Source organism: Pelecanus crispus, chromosome 1 (genome assembly GCF_030463565.1).
Source record: "Pelecanus crispus isolate bPelCri1 chromosome 1, bPelCri1.pri, whole genome shotgun sequence".
Classification (NCBI taxonomy): domain Eukaryota; kingdom Metazoa; phylum Chordata; class Aves; order Pelecaniformes; family Pelecanidae; genus Pelecanus; species Pelecanus crispus.
Window position 1 is genome coordinate 218,855,892 of NC_134643.1, and position 21,292 is coordinate 218,877,183.

General features: G+C 42.8%; 1 protein-coding gene across 1 annotated transcript in view; it reads left to right on the forward strand.

The window, feature by feature from the left end:
* Positions 1-21,292, forward strand: part of ME3 (malic enzyme 3) — a 129,223-nt gene that overhangs the window by 56,351 nt on the left and 51,580 nt on the right. The window contains exons 2-3 of the mRNA XM_075728007.1: positions 11,703-11,836; positions 13,376-13,525. Of these exons, the coding sequence (XP_075584122.1) occupies positions 11,703-11,836; positions 13,376-13,525 (284 nt within the window). The remainder of the gene's footprint in view (positions 1-11,702; positions 11,837-13,375; positions 13,526-21,292) is intronic.

Here is a 21,292-nt window from a genome sequence, read left to right on the forward strand (position 1 = left end):
CCAGCTGCTTTATTGCTCTTAGGCAAGTTTTCAGACACAAGGATATAGTATCACGCACATACTGCTGAAACAATTACAGAGGTATGAAGGCGCAAGCAAAACACTACGCTGTTCTTAAATTGCTGTTAGGTTCTTTCAACCAACAAAAAAAGCTGTCAGTTTGCTTACGCAGGTATCATGACTGGGATCCCATCTTTAGGGATCCTGGACCTTTGTCCAGAGCATGCTTTTTCTTGAAGAGGCTGTTGATGTAGTTGTATGCGCATCCTTAAGTCACTGTTAAATAACTCCCTGGGGTGCCATTCAGCTTCACGCCTTCCCTCTGAGAGCATCCTTTAGTTCATCAACATCAATAATGGATCAGTCAGTCAAAACTGCTGACCTCTTCTGCTGGGATGGGAAAGGATGCTGTCGTGTGGCAGCAAGGCAGAGACACAGCCAGAAAGTGAATGATGTTGGTTAACGACTGACCTGGCAAAGTCAGCACTTCTACATACCGATGGAACAGAAGACAAAGCTTTTTTAAACACACAAAAGACATGCCATACGGACACGTACTCTGACAACCATGCTTTCATTGTAAAGGATAATAAAACAGAGTGTGACCTCTTAGGTTTTGTTCAATACCAAGCATAATGGTAACCCAACAACTTCAGGATTGAGTGCTCCCTCACTCAGATTTTGTGGATATTGTGATAACTTCTTATATCTTGAGTTTCAGCCCCAGGAGGAAGGCAGTTGTGTCTGATAAAACATCATGTAGCCATTGAGAACTGACAAAATCATACTGATGCCAAAGTGTAGCCTTCTTTTCCCCAAAATATAGACTCATGAAATGCTTTGGGTTAGAAGGGACCCTTAAAGGTCATCTAGTCCAACCCTCCTGCAATGAGCAGGGACATCTTTCGCTAGATCAGGTTGCTCAAAGCTCCATCCAGCCTGGCCTTGAACACTTACAGGGATGGGGCATCCACAACTTCTCTGGGCAACCTGTTCCAGTATCTCACCACCCTCATCTTAAAAAATGTCTTCCTTCTGTCCAATCTAAACTTACATTCTTTCAATTTAAAACCACTACCCCTAGTCCTATCGCAGCAGGCCCTACCCAAAAAGTCTGTCCCCATCTTTCTTATAAGCACCCTTTATATTTTGAAAGGTCGCAATAAGGTTTCCAAATAGCTTTTCAGCTCTGAATATCCAGGGCTTCAGATACATAAAACACTGAGCAAGTTCAAAATCATTTTACATTTGCTTTACTCTGATGTCACTGCATGACTGTGGTGCCAGGCAGAGGAGAATCAAAACCCAGGACTGAAACCTGAGTTTGAGGGGTCTGTTCCCAAAGATATGCCCAGTTTCATCAGCTGGTTTTCGTAGAATCATAGAATCGTTTAGGTTGGAAAAGACCCAGTCCAACCATTAACATAACACTACCAAGTCCACCACTAAACCAGTTTTGAAGACAACAAAATCAGTGGCCATCCTGTTGTCCTGCGTGCAGGTCTTTCACAGCAGGTCCTAAGTGAAAATCACTTCAACCTTCCCAGTCTGTGCAGACTCTGGCTGGCTCTGCTTCCAGTGCTCCCCACACGACACCACGCTTTTTCAGCAAGGCAGGTGCAATTAAGTTGAAACCCAACTCTGAATGGCAGGTTTGAAGGTTTGATGCATCAGCTGGTGTCTCCTAACAGATGTGCATGAGTGAAATCAATGCCATTGCCTTCTCTTGGTCATCCATATAGCAAATTATTTTGGGATAACGCTTGTGTATGCAAGGAGCCTGGACTGTGTTTGTTACCCTTACTGCAGTCACGCTTCATCTTTGCATCATTTAGCCAAATTGTTTCGGTTACAGAAGAATAGATGTTCTGTTGGAGGAAGGAAGCTGCTGCGTTGGCCTCAGACGATACTCATCTAAGCTAGGAGAGGCTGGAGTAATTATGCCGAGGTGGACAGGCAGCAGCCATGCCAAGAACAATATTATTTACATTTTAAGTTATAGCATCTAGTGGAATCAAGAACAGAACCATTTTTTTTCTAAACTCATTTGAGGGTTTGCCAAAGGGGCAATTTACAGCTTCCTAGTAATAATGAACATGTGGTCACGCATGTTGCAAACTGACATAAATATTTTATAACTTCTTGCTGCAGTTCCTGTTCCACAGAAATGTTTGTTAAACAGCTCAGGGAATCAAAAGGGTTTTAATCTTTAAATTTCATCTCAGAGTAATTGTACCTTTTTTTTCCATTCTGAACTTTGATAACTTGTTTCATACTGCCCTTGATTAAAAACAGTTGGAAGTGGAGGATGGGTGTTTTCATTTTTGAACTTTTTTTGAAAAATATCAGGAACTTTATTAGTTATTTGATTTATAGTCTAGTGTAAATATCTTTCTATTGCAGTGGGTGCTTTTGAAACTGGAAGTGGTTAAGCTCAATCTTGAGAAAGTGACAAAAATTAAAGCACTTGCATGAAATTAGTGGTATTTTGTCACCTGGAATATTTGGACATAGTTATACTCACACCATATGGAAAAAATAGAGCTGAAATTTTGAGGAGCAAAGAAAGTGGAAAATAAAAGGACTATATCATTGGAAGAATATTTAGAAGTCCTGGGGGAGAAGTTTGATAGAAAGGATGTATCATTTTGTATTTGTGTTATTGTACAAATTGCAGTCCAGATGCTCTGGTATTGGGGCCAAGCATGCTGAGTGCTGTGCATTCAACTGCACGTAATTTAGAGACAGCTCAAATCAAGTTGACAATAGACCAAGATAGCAGGGAGAGTGCACGCAAAGGTGGTGAGAGCTGTAGACACAAAAGGTCAGGTCACACGTATGTGAGCACTTCATGCATCTTCCCTTTTCCTCTCTGCATTAAGAAGGAAGAAAAAGTTTGAAGTATAAAATATTCAGACGAGGAGGAGGACGAGGGGCCGGGTCAGAGGGTAGTCACGGTAGGCTAGCTACTCTCCTGGTGATGCCAAAAGTAGTTTGGACAGTTGGATGACTGATCTCAGCATTTAAGCAAAATACGTGCTTGGCAAAACAACAGGCCCTGAGGTCAGCATGGAGATCATCTTAGGGCTGGCTGGAGGCTGGATTGGAAAAGGACATGTGTTTGTGCTACGTATATATATGTATGTGTGCATAGATACAGCTTTAGCTATCTGTCAGTGCTAAAAAGGGGGTTTGTGAAATAGTTGTAGAAATGCTGGAGTAAAGAGCAGGAAGCAAGATGCTTAATGCCTTGAAAGACAAAATAAAAGACCATCGGAGGGCTGAGTCTGTGGAAGGCTGAGAAGTGGGAAGAAAAATATCATCATGGTGCAAAGCACAGCTAAACTCTAAGGTGAGCTGCCAAATGAGGACAGCACGAAGATCTCTTGCCTCCCAAAGGGCAGCCGGACATTCTTGAGAGTGCTGCGTGTCTCTCAGCTGGTGTGTTGCAATGCTGATGGGCACCACAATGGGTGGCTGTACCTTGGCCCCATGCACATCACGACAGCTAGAGTTTCTCTGTTAAGCACAAGCTGCCTGGGTCCATCAGCGACCTTGCAGTGCAGATGGACTGCAGAAGCGGTGAGGGAAAAACAAAAACAGTGTGAATTACTCAAATGGGAAATAGAGGCTCACACAGATTTCCTGAGGGGTGCTCTGTGTTTAGTTGTCTTCACATGGTGGTTGTATAATTGGAGGAGAGCTTAGTAGTGTTTTTTCTAGTGCATTTGTTTTGCTAAGATGACAGATTTCTTATTTAGAACCTTCTTTATTTCTCGTATTCCTAATTTTTAAAGGAAAACATTGCCTTTCTCTGGAATCTTTTATCTGAGGGGGTATCTGAATGTTTTATAAGCATCTCAAAAGGCCTGTAGTGCTCTGAAGCAGGCATATGTTACATCTCATTAAACACCTATCAAAACTGTGATTTAGAAGCCAAGCCTTCTTGTCCTGGATTAGATGGAAATGAGCAGAGAGCATCTGGTACTGCTCAAGAAGCTGCTGCTGATCGTTCCTTTCTACAGAGCTTTAGTAGAGGAAGCATACAAGGACATAGGAATGGTACAGTGGAGAAATCATCTCCGGCAAAGTCAGTAACAAAACTACACTTGGTTTCTTTCAGATTAAGCTTCCATCCAAGCGATCTTCATGTGAAACAGTTAGTTCTATGGCTTACATAGTGCTTTTCAGTGGTGTTCAACCAAATACAGCCATCAGCAATCATCCATGAACTGTAATCCAGCTCCAACCTACATTTGGAGCAACCTCATTTGCTGGAGCAGCAATAGCAAATGAGATACAAATTGCGGAGAGACTCCCATCCTCCAAACCCACAGCATGATGCAGTTTGCGTGCGAGCAGTAAGTGCACAAGCCTCATTTTATGTAATTTGCTCAAATCACATCTGAACCTCAAAAGGAAGTTAGTCCTCTCTATAGCACCGAACCCAAATTATATGCAACCACGATTCCCATGACCAGCTGCCTGTACAATGGGAGAAATTTCCAGACATTGTAGAACTGGCTTTTAAAACTGTGTTCTCTTGATGTTTTGGATCACTTTTAAACATTAAAATTGCCTTGATCTTTCTTCTCAGACATATTTGCTTGTCCGAATTGAGGATGAGGGCTGGTTTTCATAGACTTTGGAATGCAAGCATTGTAATTTATGCTGAATTCTTCCTGTCTAGGAAAAACATCATATTTGGGAGAAATGTGTAGCTGCAGCATCACAGAAAATGCTGTACTCTGACAGAAATACTGGGGTTTGTGCTTGGCAAACCTCCTGCAGAAACTGCTTTTACCCTGTTCCCTCTCTCCACGAGGCAAAAGAATAGCATCCCCCACAGCTGAGATAGATAGCCAGGAGGACTACAAGCTTCTCATTTCTATCCTGGACTAGCTCATTTCACTCACTAATTGGCATAAAAAGGTGACAGTGGTAGGTGTAAAACAGATGTGGAATTACACGGGGAGGTTGGGAATCATGTAGAGGAGACACCAGGGTGTGGGAAGAAGGCAGGCATTGAATTTGGCCCAAAATTTGAGTTTCTTAAAAAAAATCTGTATCTTGTTACTTCTTGGCATTAATTGTCTATCTCCACCTTTCCTATCAATAGAACAATGATACTATTTTTAACCATCTGTGAAGTTTATAGATCTTTCACAAAACCAGCCTGCCAAACCAGCTGTTCTTTGGGGGAGTTTGTCTAGCTCAGTTTTAGAAATCTGCTTTTCTCAATGCACCAGAATCTTGTTTGCAGACAAAACACATATAATTTTTAGTATATGGATTTCTTTTTTTTTTTTTTTTTTTCTATGGAGGAAGATTGCTGCCCTGGAGGCTGGCAAACTGTGGGAAGTAGTAATGAGTTCTCTACTAAATTTGGTATAGAGCTGTACCCCTGCAGACTGAAATCACAATGCGGGCTTTGAGGAGCTTAGCATTGAAGTTCTTCCTATGAATTAATGAATAAAACCCTGAAGACATTTGTCTTATCAGTTTTATTTATTGAGATGAACCTCCTGTAACATGTGGGAACAGCATGGCTTTGCTGCTTCTTGCCTGTGACCCTGTCACATCTTGCCCATCACATGCCCATCAGGGATGTCCTCATCAGGAAAGCATTTACTTCTGTCAGACAAACTGTGCAGGATCAGGTCCCTGGTCAGTAAGTATTCTGGCACAGGGACTTTGTAATGTTCCAGTTTGCTCAGTCTTAACGCTGGTGTAAATCAAAAGTCACTGTTGTAAGACAAGGTAGAAATGAGAAGAATAATGGAAGTGTTCCTCTAATCCAGTGAAAGGAAGTTACTTGCACAAAACAAAACAGCTACTGGTAAAACCTCATTAATAGTAGGGACAACTTATGTTGTAATTGAATTAGTGGACCTCATTAAAGATGATTCCCCAGGAACTGAAACAAGCATGAAGTTGAGTTGCTTAATTATCTTTGTCTTGGAGGTTTTTTAGCGTTCCCAGGCTCTGTGGGAGAGGAAGGAACAACGATATGAAAGGATTAGAAATCCGTGATTATATCACTTTGTTACAAAGGGGATGGTCAAGAGTGTGTGATTTTTTCAACTAGTGACTTTGAACCCAGAAAGAGGCAAAGACACTATGGGAAGAGTTTGTAAATCATGGTCAACAAAAGGTTTGCCCAGCAATAACTGCTGAGAAGGCACAGTGGGAAATCTTTCCAGGTTTCACAAGAAGACATGCTGAACGATGTCTTCCACATACCCCAAAGCATCACGGGTTGGGTTTTGTCCAAGCTTAAGAGCGTACACACATACAAATTAAAGGTAATAAGAAGCTACAAGATATTTAAAATGAGAAAATAAAGGACTACCCTTCCAGAGTGCTTCCTTCCTTCTTTTTGTGCAAATAATATTTTCTATACAGCTTTTCCAGGGTGGGACACAGTGCAGGACCGGGCCTGTGGCAGTCCATCCATGCCAGCAAGAGAAGCTTGAGGAGCTGAGAAGCAGCACTATGAAAAGGGTTATCAAGTCAGCCAGAGCCAAGAAGGCCACAGTAGGATCTGACCTTTGTAGAAAAAATCTTTCACAGTGTGGAAAATTGATGTTTTCTACTGTTGCTCTCTGCTCCCCAGCCCCTGCGTGCAGTCTCAGTGGGGATTTGTTTAGCTTCTGGCACTGACCCCTTACGGGAGGAACTTTTGCTAGCAGATAGTCAAAGTACATCCTGGCTGTAAAAGCAGACAGGTGCAAATATCTATGGAAAACACATTACAGGAAAAATCTGTGTGGAATAAGCTTATTAAGTTCCCTGACTATTAGGACTTCCCTGGCGTGGCTGTTAACATACTAATTATAACGGAGAAGCAGATTAGCTGTGCCTGCTCTTGCAGCCTGCAGTGGTGATCCCTGTGTGTCTGTATTTCCCCCGTGTCCCCTTTGAGCACTCTGCTCTTATCAGACTAGGAAGTTCCCTGTTCCAGGGACTGTTCCCAAAGGGTTGGGAGATGTTCGCTGATCCTTCTTTACTCAGCTCAGAGACTGCCAGGCCAGCTTTCAGTTGCATGGGTTAGGGACTGCGGTCCCAAAGGCTGCCTGAGAACCTCAGCTTGAGTCCTGGCATCACGGAGAACGGCCTGGGACTGTACAAACTGCATAAACCCCTTGGTCTGGCCATCCCAGCCTCCCCACAGCCCTCCCTGTTCTGTGGCTGCAAGTTGCCGCCTAGAGCACAGAGATATTGAAAGATGCAGTAAGCCAAGACTTTGCTCCAAAAAGATGCTGAGCAGCTGGAGGTGGTCTGAATGCAGTGGACTCTGCATGTTCTGCACTAGGTAAGGGCTTATTTAGCCCTTGATTAAACCCCCACTGCCTTAACAACAGTTTTCTGATACCCTAGGAACTACCATTTTGTGTCTTTGTTCCCATCTACAGAAGTACGATCTATAATGAGTAAATTAAAAGGCTAAGCCATGCTAGCATCCCTCCTTCTTGTATTCAGCCCTGAGTGAAACACCCCCTTCTCACTGCTGGAGAGTGCAGGCAGTGATAAAACTAATCGTTATCTGTGAATTGGCTTCACCCTTCAGTTTCTGAAATAAGTGGCTTTTATGGGCTTGAGCTGCAAAGAGGGAGCTGCCACATAGCAGACTCCGTGCTGTCAGCGATAAGAAAACAGAAGCATTTGGGGTTGTTTGCAGCAAGCCTTTTTCAGCACAAACCCCCTCCCTTAGCCCCTACGTAGCGTGAAGCCTTGTGGGCAGCTGATATTTTTGCCTTTGTTTTTGGGTAGTGACATAGCATTTGCCCTCTCCATGACAACTCATTTCCCACACATTTAAAAATGAATCGGAGCACCTGGCTTTAGCTCTGCAGGGCTGTGGCTCACCATCTAATCATTAGACCTTTCAAGACCAGAAAAAGAGTGGTACAATATGGCTTTCAGGCAGTCTTAAAAAAAATCCAACCCTAAAGGCTTTAATCTTAAACATAGCAATACCTCAGTGAATTCCAGCTTTTGATCTGGGGCAGAATGTGTTTCCAAATTCATTTCACGCTGTGCTGTTTCAGTGAATATAACCACTTCACCCAGGGGTCCTACTCCTAGACCTTCCGAGAAACTTCAGAGAGCAGCCTTCAAAGTTAGGGCAGGCCGTTTCTCCTCCACTCCCGACCCTGCCACAGAGCCACTGTATGATGGACCAGCTCTGTACTTCAAAGTGTTTTGGAGATTTAACTGGTTGTGAAGGCAGCAACTTCCTCATCACATGTGGTTGCAGTCGCTCCAGTATGAATATGCTTATGCTGGTATAGATCATTCAGATGCAGTAGATGCAAAAGTGCGGTGAGCTAGAGATGCCATATATTATGCCATATATTATGGTGTTTACCCTCGGACCGTTAACAGCACAACTGTCACAGTCCAAAAACATGCATAGATCTCCAAAATACTTCAGTTTCAAGCTCAGAGTATTGAGTTTGCCTTGTCTTGAAATAGAGGGTCAGCACTGGAGGAGACCAGACTCCTGGCACTATGCAGACGTGAAAACTAGCCCGAAATTAAGCACCGAGCAGAGCTGTGCCCGAGGTGTGCATGAATGCCCCTCCCAGCCCAAGTTATGCGGACAAACCACTCTACAACCCCACGCTCCCTTTTGACCCTATTCAGTCTTATTAATTACTACATTAATTCCCAATACCACTTCAAGAGGTTACCCAGCACACCGCTGAACACTTTTCAGCCTGGTGAGTTCTTCCCACAGAGGGAGGAAAAAAACCCATCAGGACTGAAGGGCAAGTGCCCAAATACAAGTGGCTTCACCTTCATGGCAGCTGTAATTCCATCACGGCTCTCCCACTGTCCCTGGGTAAAGGGAAGCTGGATGCTCCTGGCCATGCTGGGTTGTAGGAGATGTCATTCAGGCAGAGCCTGATGCATTGGAAAAAAAAAAAAAGGTGGTTACTAGTGGGCATGCAGACTACTGTTTCTGTAAGGTGTCATTGTATTACTTTGAACAGAAATGAGCTGAAATATAGAAGTTTTTCTTGTATGGGGTGTGTGTTCATTTGATGAAATATTGAAACTTTTCACTGTTTTAGTGAGTGGAAAATAACTGAAAGGCCTTTTTTTCCTATTGAAAATATACCTCAAGAAGATTTTTAGTGGCTGGGGGCAGCAATGCCTAGGATACTGCATTTCTGCCTTTTCTACCTATTTCTCTTTTAGAAGAGTAACTGCCACTGGTTTACTTTTTTTGCTGAGCTTCATTTCTGTTCCAGGGGATGAGCGGGGCTCAGGTCTGTGACCCTGATCAGCCAACCTGTGATGTGACTCTCTCTAGAGAAGCAAGTGGAGTATTTGGTGCCAAATACTTCTGTCTCCCGTTATCTGTCCTCCATGTTCAAAGGTTGCAGGAAGTAAATGGTTTGAAATTGTGTCTTTTTTTTTTTTTTCCCATTCATTGCAGATAAACTTTGACATTTGCAGTAGCTGTATTTTCCCTGCTGTGATACAATATTGTCAGTGTAAAGGCAAATACTGACATAAAGCCTGCATAAAGTCCAATGTTGATCTTAGTCTAGTATTTCAGAAGTCTCCAGTCTGGAGAATAGAGATGGTTGCAAGTTTTCTGATGAGAGTATGTTGGGCTTTTTTTTAAATTCAGAAATGATGAATTGCAAAACCTTAAACTTTATCTTGTGGAAATGTACCAGTTCTGCTGTGAAACTCATTTGGGGAAAGGCTTCTCAGGTCCAGGAAGGAAATTTGGGTCAGAAATGTTGGCGCTTCAGCAGAACCAGCCATGTCCTGGGTACAACATTCATGACCGCAGAGACCTTGATGCCATTTCTGGGTTCGACAGCAAAGTCTTGACCTCCTGCCTCCCAGGCAACTGCTGAGTCCTCATCTGCTGGCTGGAAAAGGAATGATTTCTCTCTGCCATGTTCTTGCATCAAAGACTTGGAAAATACTTGGCTCTATCTTGATACAGAGCAGAAAAAAGCTATGAAAATGCTTGTAGGATAAAGATCATTTTCTTCTCAGATGTCCTGAATATCTTTTCTGAAATATATGAAGACTTTTTTTTTTTAATTTGCGCTATTGCACAATGTAGTAATAAAAGAGGTGTCACACTGCGTACAAAGCATGTATCTGGCAAACAGGAGAATTGGTTTCAGTCCTTTCCTCTATCCTGTCACAGCTTACTTGGTATCGCTGATAATATTGACAAATTGACAAAAATATTGACAAATATTTTCACCAGCAGCCACACCACTTACAAGTCAACAGCTCTTCCAGTGGTCCATTCCCAGGGCTGTGTGTCCCCGGTGGCCGTGCCCAGGTTTGGCAGTGTCTGTAGACCCATCTATGGTGTACCGTCAGCCAGGGGAGCTGCTCCGAGCTCAAATGAGCCGCTTATTTTTAATCTGGGTACTTCCTCTCGCTGATTAACCATGTGACTGCACACATGCTTGTGCTGGCACAACCGTTGGGATGGCACGGGGACAGGAACAAGCAACAGGAGGTGAGGGAAGGCTGCCAAAACCAAGTTCATCAAGATATGTCCTCAGTTTTTTCTTGTGCAACATTAATAACGGTTGTTCATGATAGAAAAACACTAAATCCATGGAAGAAGATAGCAGTTTAACAGCTACGTACTCATAAAGCTGCTCATTAAGGTTTTTTTTTAAGCATTTGTCTGTATGCTTGAGTAGACGTAGTCCAATAGTTACTGATTTTGAATATTTTACTGCCAGCTGTTCATCAAGATATGAATCAGTTGGTTAGTTACGGGTGAAGTTTTCATTAGGATTTAAGCTCCTTAGACGCTTCTGGAAATGTTTCCTTCTATCCTGCTGTCTAATCTGCTATCAACATAGCAGAAATCCCATTAATTAAGGACTAAGACAGTTTATAATCTTCTTCGCAGACTGCAGAATGCATTTACCATTGCTGTTCATTGGGCTGAGTCCAATGCAGGGTGCTGCTGGCCGTCTGGAGCATCAGCCCCTGCATGCACGGGAGCAGGACATGCCCAGGCTTCTGCCTAGGAAGGATGAAATTGTCCTATAAGAGCAGGGGTATCCCATGCAAGCTAGCATTTGAGCTTCAGCTGTGGGCCAGTGTCAGCTACTTAATGACTTGTGCCACTCTATGTGCTCCTTGAATTAAAAAACTGAGAAAGTATCCTACATGTCAAGTCTGTCTTCTGTGCTGCTAATATGCCATTAATACACATTGTGTCTGGTGGAAAACTAGAAGGTAACTGAAGTTGATGAGTTGGGCATGCTATGATGAGTTGATGAGTTGGGTATACTATTCAGTATCCAAATCTAAACCCAATACGTGAATTGTAAAGGATTGTGAGAGCTGGACTTCCAGGAAGGCCATTGAAACTTGTAGGCGTGAGCTAATAAAGTAATGTAAGAGCATAAAGTGAAAGAAACCCTACAGATGTATACACTATAAGGTTTTATACACTGTAGAGACCAACCGAATTCAAATGGTAGGAGAGTGTGAATCATCAAAGCCCTGCTGGCGCAAGGGACTGCTAATCCAGAAGCTGTAGGGTCTGGGTGGTCCAAGCCCCACGCTACCTGCAGCCGAGGACTGCCGCCGGGGCCCCGGGGGCTGCATGCTGTTGCTTGCTTTCCTCTTGGATATCTTATCTGGTAATGCATGTCACGCCGTTTGAACGTGCCTTCCTCTTTTCTCCCCAGGGAATGGCTTTTACACTTGAAGAGAGGCTGCAGCTGGGAATTCACGGCCTCCTTCCTCCTTGCTTCTTGAGCCAAGACGTTCAAGTTCTCCGTGTTATGAAAAACTACGAGAACAAATCTAATGATCTAGACAAGTATGTAAAATCCATGTTATTTCCTCTTTCCTCCCCCTTTAATTTTCAGTTCTTTAAAGCCCCCAGGAAGACTTGATGATCCTGCTTCAAGACACACAGGTTTCCTTCAGAGTCACTTTTTTCCACCTGTCCATACTCTCCAGTGCCAGGAGTGTTTATTCTGGCCTGTGTGCTGTCACCTCAGTTACATGCAATCCCAGTCCCAAAATAGCACTGGTACAGCTTTTTTCTACTACCACATTGCTGGAGAGCTTTGGTTTTAGCCTGGCAATTCACTATACTTTGGATACAAGTACAGAATGAAAAGGCAGTCCCTGCCCCACAGCACTGGAGGTAGAGTGAGCACATGTAGGGCACGTACCTATCTGTATGCTCATCAATACATTCACTAAAATACTGGCTGGAAGAACAGAAAGAACCTGCCAACCAGCAGCAAAAAAATAGAAAACCAGAAGCAATGGTGTGTAATGACTGGTCTTTCTGCTCCTGAACTTGCATTGTGTCCAGTATTGTTCATTAGGGTTATTGATGGAAGATGGTGTTTGACTCCTGTCATGACAGACGGTAGGGTTTGCATCTCCATCTGTCTGAGTTGTTATTGATCTGGGGACTGAGGCAGCAGGACTCTTCCCCTGTAGAGCGATTCCATTGCTTTGGCTTTTCTGTGTCACAAATGCATGTGTCGATCTTGCAAATTGTATATTGTGGGCAGCATGGGATGCCATTTTGAAGCCACGGTGCAAGATTGGGCACTGAACACAAAAGGGAGTTCGTCATTATGTTCATACAAGTTTCTCAGACAGAAAATCATTTGCAATCTCTCTTTACTTTTTGAGTTTTTCATTTTTCTGGCTTCAATTTGACAAATTCAATCTTAGCCAATGAAGCATTTTCAAGAAAGGAAAATCCTTGGACAAATGTAACATATTCTAAGTCATTAAGTGGTCATATAAACCCAATGATGCACGTGTAAGTCTGGACAACACTAAGAATACAAAGTTGATTTAACATTTTCATTTTCTAAATTAATATTTTTGTCTTTTTTTTTTTTTAATATGGGATTTAACTATCCTTCTGTGCTTAGTGATTAAGTAATTGAGGATGTGGGATAATGGAGAGAGAGGTTTTGTGGAATCTTTTAGGAAAGATAGTGCTTTGAAATTTGCATATTAATATTTCATATATACATACTTCATCTTATAGATTGCATAATAGATTTTGATGATAAAGGTGATGTCCCACTCTGTCCCAGGTAGCCCTGAAGTCTACTTTTGACTTTTTCCATTGCATTTGTTTCTAATGCAAATTCTGAAATTCTGAGTGTATGCATGGGTCTGACTTCTAGCTCTACCAAGTCTTTGTGAGCTGTCGGTGAGGATGGTGGAAATTTTACTCCAAGTATCTGCTCATGATGTAGCATTTGAGGAGTGTCAGGGCTTGGGAGAACTGAGTACGTACTGAGTGAACCAGCTACTGCTTTTTATGAAACTGCCAACATCTGTAAATACAGATTTATATCTATTTTATTTTACTTTTAAGGTATATTGTTCTTATGACATTACAAGATAGGAACGAGAAACTTTTTTATCGAGTGCTGACCTCCGACATCGAGAGATTCATGCCCATCGTTTACACCCCAACGGTTGGCCTCGCTTGCCAGCAGTATGGTTTGGCTTTCAGGAGACCACGGTGAGTAAAGAGACTGTTCTTGCCCCTTTTTTTAATTTCACATGAATGTTTCTTCTGTATCGACAGTCCATCCTTATGTGGGTGGCCCTAAACATCTAAAACTTGATCCCTCATCAAAAGATGGACCAGCAAGCAGCTTTGTGTGTGTACATTTGATGATGAGCTTGGGAGTCGAGAATAGCTCTGCCTTTTTCCTATAAACAGTGAACAGAGTGGTTTTGTTCTCAAACAGTACTGTACAGTCCGTGCAACTTAGCTCCAAACGGCTCGCTGAACTTATGGCTGCACCCCTTCCCATCTGCTGTCTCAGGAGCACTGAGTGCCTTCTGCGGTGCTGGCGTTTGAGTAATTGTTGAATTTTGGATACGTTGTGCTGATTCTGAACTTTTGTATGCACTTCCACAAACCACCCCATAAGAATAATTTTCTGAGGAGATGATGCTCTGCACCAGTGCCTTCCTTGCTGCTCAGAACAGTTACTGTGTAAATTCATGCAACATTAAACACTGTGTGCCATGTTGGAAGGCCCTGTTCTGCATAATTCTTTTTAATGATTGATGTTTAGATAAAGCCCTCATTAGTATTCTGAAACACATTTTAGTCCTAGCCTGCAAATTCAATGGTAAGGTTCAGGTTTTTTTGCAAGCTTTTTATTTTTTTGTCCTCCAAATGTACCAGTAGGCAGATAAACATTTTAGCTTTTGCTATAGAAATATGCAAAGTAAAGGAATGGAATAATACAATTTTAAAACAATTTCACAAGCATGAGGTTTAACTGCAGTTTCAGCTGAGAGCAGTGTGATAGGAGAGGAAACTGAGGCGAGTTCTACTGACTGACACAAGGTCACAGGGGGACCCTCAGGCAGACCTCAAAGATGTAAGGGCTGTGTAGACAGATAATGAATATTATGGATAAGATTATCTTCGCAAACGTGCTTGCATCCTGCTTGTCATCAAAATTTCTAGTAAAGCCACTGTATTCTTTCACATGAGCTACTCCTCAGGTTTTCTTTTTGGCTTGTGTCTATCCCAGGTGATTGTGTTCTGTTCCCTGATACCCAACTTCGGCATCTGCTGGGTTATGGCGAAGTCATTCATCTAATCTTGATGATGTTCCCTCCTCCTCCTCAGTGTGTATAAGGAAACCAGAGAAGGAATTGCTCTTCGTACAGGGGGAGGACACTTACTTCTTCTGGGCAGGGGAAAAGGTAGCAGAGATTAGAGACCCCAGACTGTCCCCAGGTGTTGACCTGTGAGCACTGTCAGGCAGGGAAGAGCACACTACTGGTTCTCAGCTAATCAAGATTCACAGCAGGCAATTCCTGCTGCACAGCCACTCTATCTCTGCCTTCAGTCTGCCTTTACCTTGCAAGAAGTTCAAACAATATTTGGGAGCTTCGCCTCTTTTATTTTTCATCCCTGTTGTTATCCTCAGGAATGCAGGGCTGTCTTCCCATATACTGGACTCTTTCTGCTGTTGTTGCTGTTGGAGAATTCCCCTTCCTGTAACTCACTTCTTTTTCATGTTTTAAACACATAGGATTTTATCAGTGTGGTAAGAACATCTGTTCTTGTAGTCTGACAGTTTTGCTGTTGAACTTGGTCTTGGAGCTGTTCTGGATTCCAGCCCATGGCTTCTGCAGGAAAGGGCAAACTATCATGCCCTTAGTACACTGGATTTCCTATGATGGGGATTTTGTTTCTCTGAAGATGTAGAGTGAATTTCAGCCTACCTGAGATTTGGTTTTAATCAAGGTTATTTTAGCAAAAGAGTGGCTTTGCTCCATAAAGAAAAGAGCTGTTATATGATGTGAAGTGATGAGATTATAATGAAAAGCATTCACATGTGCTTTTGTTGTAGATCTGACTCGTATTGTCTTGCAGTATATCTTTTCTCTCCTGGAGCATATTATGTATATAAGGGTTGTCAAGCACGGGAACAGGCTGCCCAGGGAAGTGGTTGAGTCCCCATCCCTGGTGGTATATAAAAGACATGTAGATGTGGTGCTTAGGGATGTGGTTTAGTGGTGGACTTGGCAGTGTTGGGTTTATGGTTGGACTCGATGATCTTAAGGGTCTTTTCCAACCTAAATGAGTCTGTGATTCTATGTACATCAGGAGCCGCCCTATAAGACACTTAGTTCAGGGTAGGATGCCAACACTTTCTGCTAAAATCAATGGGACCTGCAGATTTGTGAAGCCTCAGGAATTAAGATCTAAGTTTGTATTTCTAGCTCTTCCCATGTTTGTTATCCTAAGCTGCACTGACAGTCTGAAAAGGTGATTCTTCTAACCTAATTGTACTTGTATCAGAAGGTTTTTCAAACAAAATGATGCCCTTGTAAATATATTTCACTGTTGTTTTAGGGAGAACATAGCACCTAGAACTGGAGAGGATGTCCAACCCATTCAGTTTTGCTCTGCTGTCACAGGAAGCCTTATCATATAATCCTGTTCCTTAACTGGTTATGTTTTATTTTAAATCTGCAATAAAGCTGCCCTATGTAGCCCATTCCAGTACTTAACTCTCATATAAGTAGAAAGTGTGTTTCCCCTAGTATATAACCTAAATGTTCTTTGCCAATGTCATCCTCTTTACAGTAGCCTTTTCAGGGTGGAAAACTGGGAGGTCTTTCTCAGCCTCATTAGTGCTTGGCTTTATATTTGAAGGTTGAGCCTGGAAAGATCAAAGCACAAATAACTTGCTTACAAAACAACTCTTGTACAAGAGCACCTGAAAATAGTCCTGTGAGGTCCAGCAGGGCTTTTGTCATCAGAATGCATGGCTGCAGATTTTGTTTGCCAGATACTGCTGTCGTAATTGCAGGGCTCAATGCCTCTTTTGCCTTTCCTGGTCTCTCTCTGCAAATTCTTAAGGGTGGACTTTTTACCTGCACTTCTATGGGGCTGGTGTCCAGAGTTGTCCTCCCAGGTCAGGGCTCTGACATCCCCTGTGCCAGCAGATTTATCTGCTCCAAATGGGATCCGACATCTTCTGTTCTTTCCTTGAAAAGCTACACAACCAGCAGTCTGAAAACACAGGTTTTCTCTGTTTACCAGTAGAAAAGAGCTACTGGGAAAAAAAAGACTTGCAAATATGCAGCTCTTGGCATGCTCATCTATGATGCCCATAGTCTCCCCGCTTCTGCTGGTGGGCCAGGCAGAGCTCCTGTGCCCCGGCAGGTTCCTGTCTCTTCCCCAAACTCCTGCTGCCTTTCTCTTCAGGAGTCACTTTAAATTCTCCAAGCAGGCTTTTCTTTTTCTGTGGCCTCAGCCTTCTTCCTATGTGCTGAAAACTCAGGTTTTTAGAACAGCTGGAAGAGAGGTGGAACCATCAAATTATTAAAAACGTCATTCTGGCACTGTCCCCTAAGAGCGCTGAAGTTTTTGCTGGAAGGTGTCTATGTTGAATAACATTTTTCCTATCTTGTTTTTCAGACAGCTCCCTGCTGAGTTACCAATAGTCGTTTATTCAAAGTCATGCAATACGCATTAAAATCTTCAGGCCAAAGTATAGCGTCATTTTATAGTTGGTATTTTTAAAATAAAAAACCCAGAAATTATTTTATAATCCGTAAGTACAGGTTGAAGTACCAAGCAATTTCACTTCTGTCACGCTTATGATAAGGACTTTGTCAAAATCTCTGTCTCCTGTGATCAGCCCGCGTTAAATAAGCATGAGAGAAGAGCAGCTATGTCCAAAGAGAAGTCCTCCTAGCCACGGATCGTCTCTGCAGCAGTGGCCAGTAGCAAGTACCTCAGGAGGAGAATAAGACTAGGGTAGGCAAATATGATCACTTCCTGGGGGCTTCTCAGGTTATACTCCTCCACAGTTCGTGTCTCAGGGTCTTGCAGTTACAGTTTTGTTACAAAAAATATGCTGCCACATTTGTCTTCACAAGTTCTGGAATGATTGTGAGGGGACCCAGATGTATTCACATTGTCAAAGCCAAAGTATATTGCTGGAAATAGTGTCCCAAGCTGACAAGGTTTGAGTCATGTATAGGTGTAATTCCTGATGCTCAAGGGCGGCCCAGACTTAAGGGAGATTTCTTGCACAGGTGTTCAGCTTCAGTTCCTATGGCTGAAATACACAACGTTGCAGTCTGCGTCCTGCAATCCATCCCTGGTTATTCACTCCTCCTTTCCACCACCCTTGTGCCTGCACAGATGTCCATGCATCTCTGCAATGATCTGGTTCAGGAATAAATGTGGGTAGATCCAAGTCTTGTTTGGGCCAGACTAGCAGTAATGCAGATAGCCCGTTCACTGCCAGCTGCAACAGGAGTTGTGCTGACATGGTGACAGGGATGTGCAGAAGCAGGAGCAGGCTGCTGAAGGCCTGGGGAGGACAGGTTTGCTTATGTTCAGCAGCAGTGATGACATAATTGTAGCTTCAAGCAAAGGACGGGTTACCCTAGGTACTAAGGAACATGCGCCTTGGAAGTCTTTGCTTTTCAAAGCCTGAGGATTCTTCATCCTCATCAGAAATTTGGTAGGGGGAAGGAATGAAGTGTAACAGAGCTGGGCTTGCAACTTTCTGAGACACTAAAAGAGGGAAGGAGGAATTTTCATGCTTTGATCTCATTAATAGAAAGAGTCACCGTTGTCTTAGGAAATGCTTCCCCCAGCCCTGAAAGCTTTGAAACTGTGATTGAGAGTCCTTTTCGCTTTAGAGTGAAGATACAAAGTCCTCTGCAAAAGTGCATAGTAGTATTGTGATCTTTTTTCCTTTTTTGCTTTTTCTTTTTTTTTTCCAATGTAAAATGTACTTAATGAGTATCATGGGGGTCCTTATGCCGCACAGTACAGAACATGGGCGATGTTATTTAAAAGGTATTTTTTAAGCTGGAGGATCTCTTTTAATTTGATGGTATCTTTGGAAACAGACTTTGTACTTTTTCACAAAGAGAAAGCAGAGAGGGAACTTATCTCAGGGCCTGGAATCAGGGTTTGGTTTCTTCTGTGATAGCAAGGGGTAGTTTATTACAGTGGCATAAGACCACAGCCTCTTGAGACACTTGGTAATTCATGAGCATACTGGTATTTGAAAGTATAAAGTTGTCAGCTGCTCTGCAAAAGCTTTTGGCATCCCCTGAGAGCAGGACTAGAACAGGTTGGTGCGTCATCGTTGGAGAAAAGCTATGGGAACAGAAAAAACTTGCTTAAGTTCACTCTCCTTTTCTGGAGATATAAACATCCTTGAGGACTGATAGCAGAACAATGCGAAACATGTTGGGGTGAAGCTGGACCTGGAGAATGAAAGCTAACAGGATGCAGATGGTGCAAAAATCAAGTCTGACAGAATAATGATCTGTGTCTGATGAAAAACAAGCAAGCGAGACATCAGTCAATCTACAGAATTGTCTTGTCAACAGATCTGGCTCTGCTGAGGCTTTTTGGTTTTTAATGGCGTTGCACAGTCTGAGCAGCAGGAGAGAAAGTTACCTGCCATTTCTAAGCACTTTAAACCCAAACCAAATGGAAATTAGAACAAAGGTCTAAATCCCATAGACTTGCCCCTAACCACAGAATTGTCCGTACTCCTATAAAACAGTGGAGTCCAAAAGTGAGTGGGAAGGCTGGGTTTTGGATTATTGTCCTGAAAATTGTACTTTGAAACCCCTTTAGGCAATCTCTACTTCTTGCAAAAACACTGATTGTCATAATTTCTCTTGTTGCCACCAGCCTGGTTCATCCTTCTTCCAGAAGCAGCTGAAGTCAGTGTAAGAGAAGATGAATGCATTTAGATAACGTCACCATGAGTAGACTGGCCTTATAACAGACTGAAGGGCCGATCTGTGGAAATGATCATGAGGACCGCATGTAGTCAGAAAGCCTTGAAGACGTTGGTAGGGGATATAGGTGGGAGATAGTCGTAGGATAGTTTGGGTTGCAAGGGACCCTTAAAGGTCATCTAGTCCAACCCCCTGCAGTAAGCAGGGACATCTTCAACTAGATCAGGGTGCTCAGAACCCCATCCAACCTGACCTTGAATGTTTCCAGGTTTACAACCTCTCTGGGCAACCTGTGCCAGTGTTTCACCACCCTCGTCGTAAAAAATTTCTTCCTTATATCTAGTCTTAGTCATGGGGCCAGGTTATGGAATGAGGAGGAGAAGACCATGGCTAGAATAGGTGAGAAGGAAGCAGTTAATGCAGAGGGAGCACAGGGCTGATGAGAAAGGTCAGCATGTCTGGAAACTTCTGCTGAGAGATGGCAGAGTGGTTCAAGGGTTCCCACTACTCCCTCTCTGCTGACCCCACTTTTTCTGGACAAGTTTTTTCAGCATGCTTGATTGTCCTTTCTCTGTTCACCCTTCCGTTAAGTGGTTCTTAAAATGAGGAGAGGAGCACAGATTGGGTCCTGGGTGTACGGAGAGAAGAGCTGGTGTATCAGCTGTGATCTGAGGTACTGTGAAGGCTGGGGGAATAGGATGGACAGTGTTGGTGATGTGAGGCTGTACCACAGTTATTACATTGCAATGGGAGTGAAAAAGGACTTAGATCCATTTTTTCATTAGAAAACCCATCAGTGCTCCTCCTTCCATATCTCCAGGCTTCTCTCTCTCTTCCTTACTTTTCCTGAGCAAAATGTATGTGCAGTGGCTCTGACAACCAAGAGAAACGTCCATGGGCATGAGGTAAAATCTCAGGCACGCTGAAGTTAACAGCGAAGTCTCATTAACTTATGAAGGTCAGGCTTTCCCCTGCTGTCAGAGGTGATTTAGATTTAAGTCTCTTGAAATTCCCTGATTTACCAGGAGAAGCTCAAAGGAAAAGGTGGAGTTGGCCAGAAGAAAGAGGTTGACCTGGTGAAGGAAATTCAAGGGGATGTGTTTGCCTTTAATCTGGCATAAATCTATGCTGCTGCCACAAAGAACAACCCCACCTTAAACTAAAAATGCCAAAGACAGGGAGGAGGGAGGAGAATTATTTAGAATAATGAATACCAGGATGTATATTGGAGGGGAAATAACACTGGCTATCATGAAGACCTTGGACAGCAATATCCATTGGGCTGTGGGACGAACTCCCATGGACTATGCATTGTGACCTGGCAACATTTTTTATGAGGAGCAATCCTCTTTTTAACTGTTTAGTTTATGGAATATTTATATTAATGATACATTTTTATCATATAATTTATATTGACTTTTATATGCTAGTGCAAGGTAACTGTGAGGTGCTGTCTCATGTTGCTTTATAACGGCTGTGTCAGACTTAGAAAGCTGGCACCCTTATCCTCTAATAACAGGGCATCTATTTCTGAAAGAGAAGAGAAATCAATAGGCAGCATAAAGAGCTGTTTTGCAGTTGCCAAAGACTTCCCCGACAGGTCTGCACAGAATGAGGGCTTCTGTGCTTTGATACTGTAATCCTTACTTTCCTTGGGTTTTGCTGTGTTTTGGGTTTTGTTTCTGGAGAGGTCTGTGTGCAGATACACCGTTCAAACATTTTGACAAGGTAAGCCACACACATCTTCAGCACATGAATATGGAAGACATGCTGTACAAAGCTGCTGATATTTTCTGTATTTGCTGCAATTTATGGCAAAAGTTAAGATTTTTTATTAGGTGGATTCACTAAGACAGAGTATGCCAGGTTAGATTTAATTTATCTAAAAGCTGATTGCTCTGGTATTGTCAAAATAATATTTCTTTTCTTTATCAAACTTCAACCTAATTCTGTGTTCATTCTTGGGGCTCCCTGCAGTGTACTTTAAAAGTGAAGGTGTGGGTCTTGGAAGAATTCACACAGTGCAGGA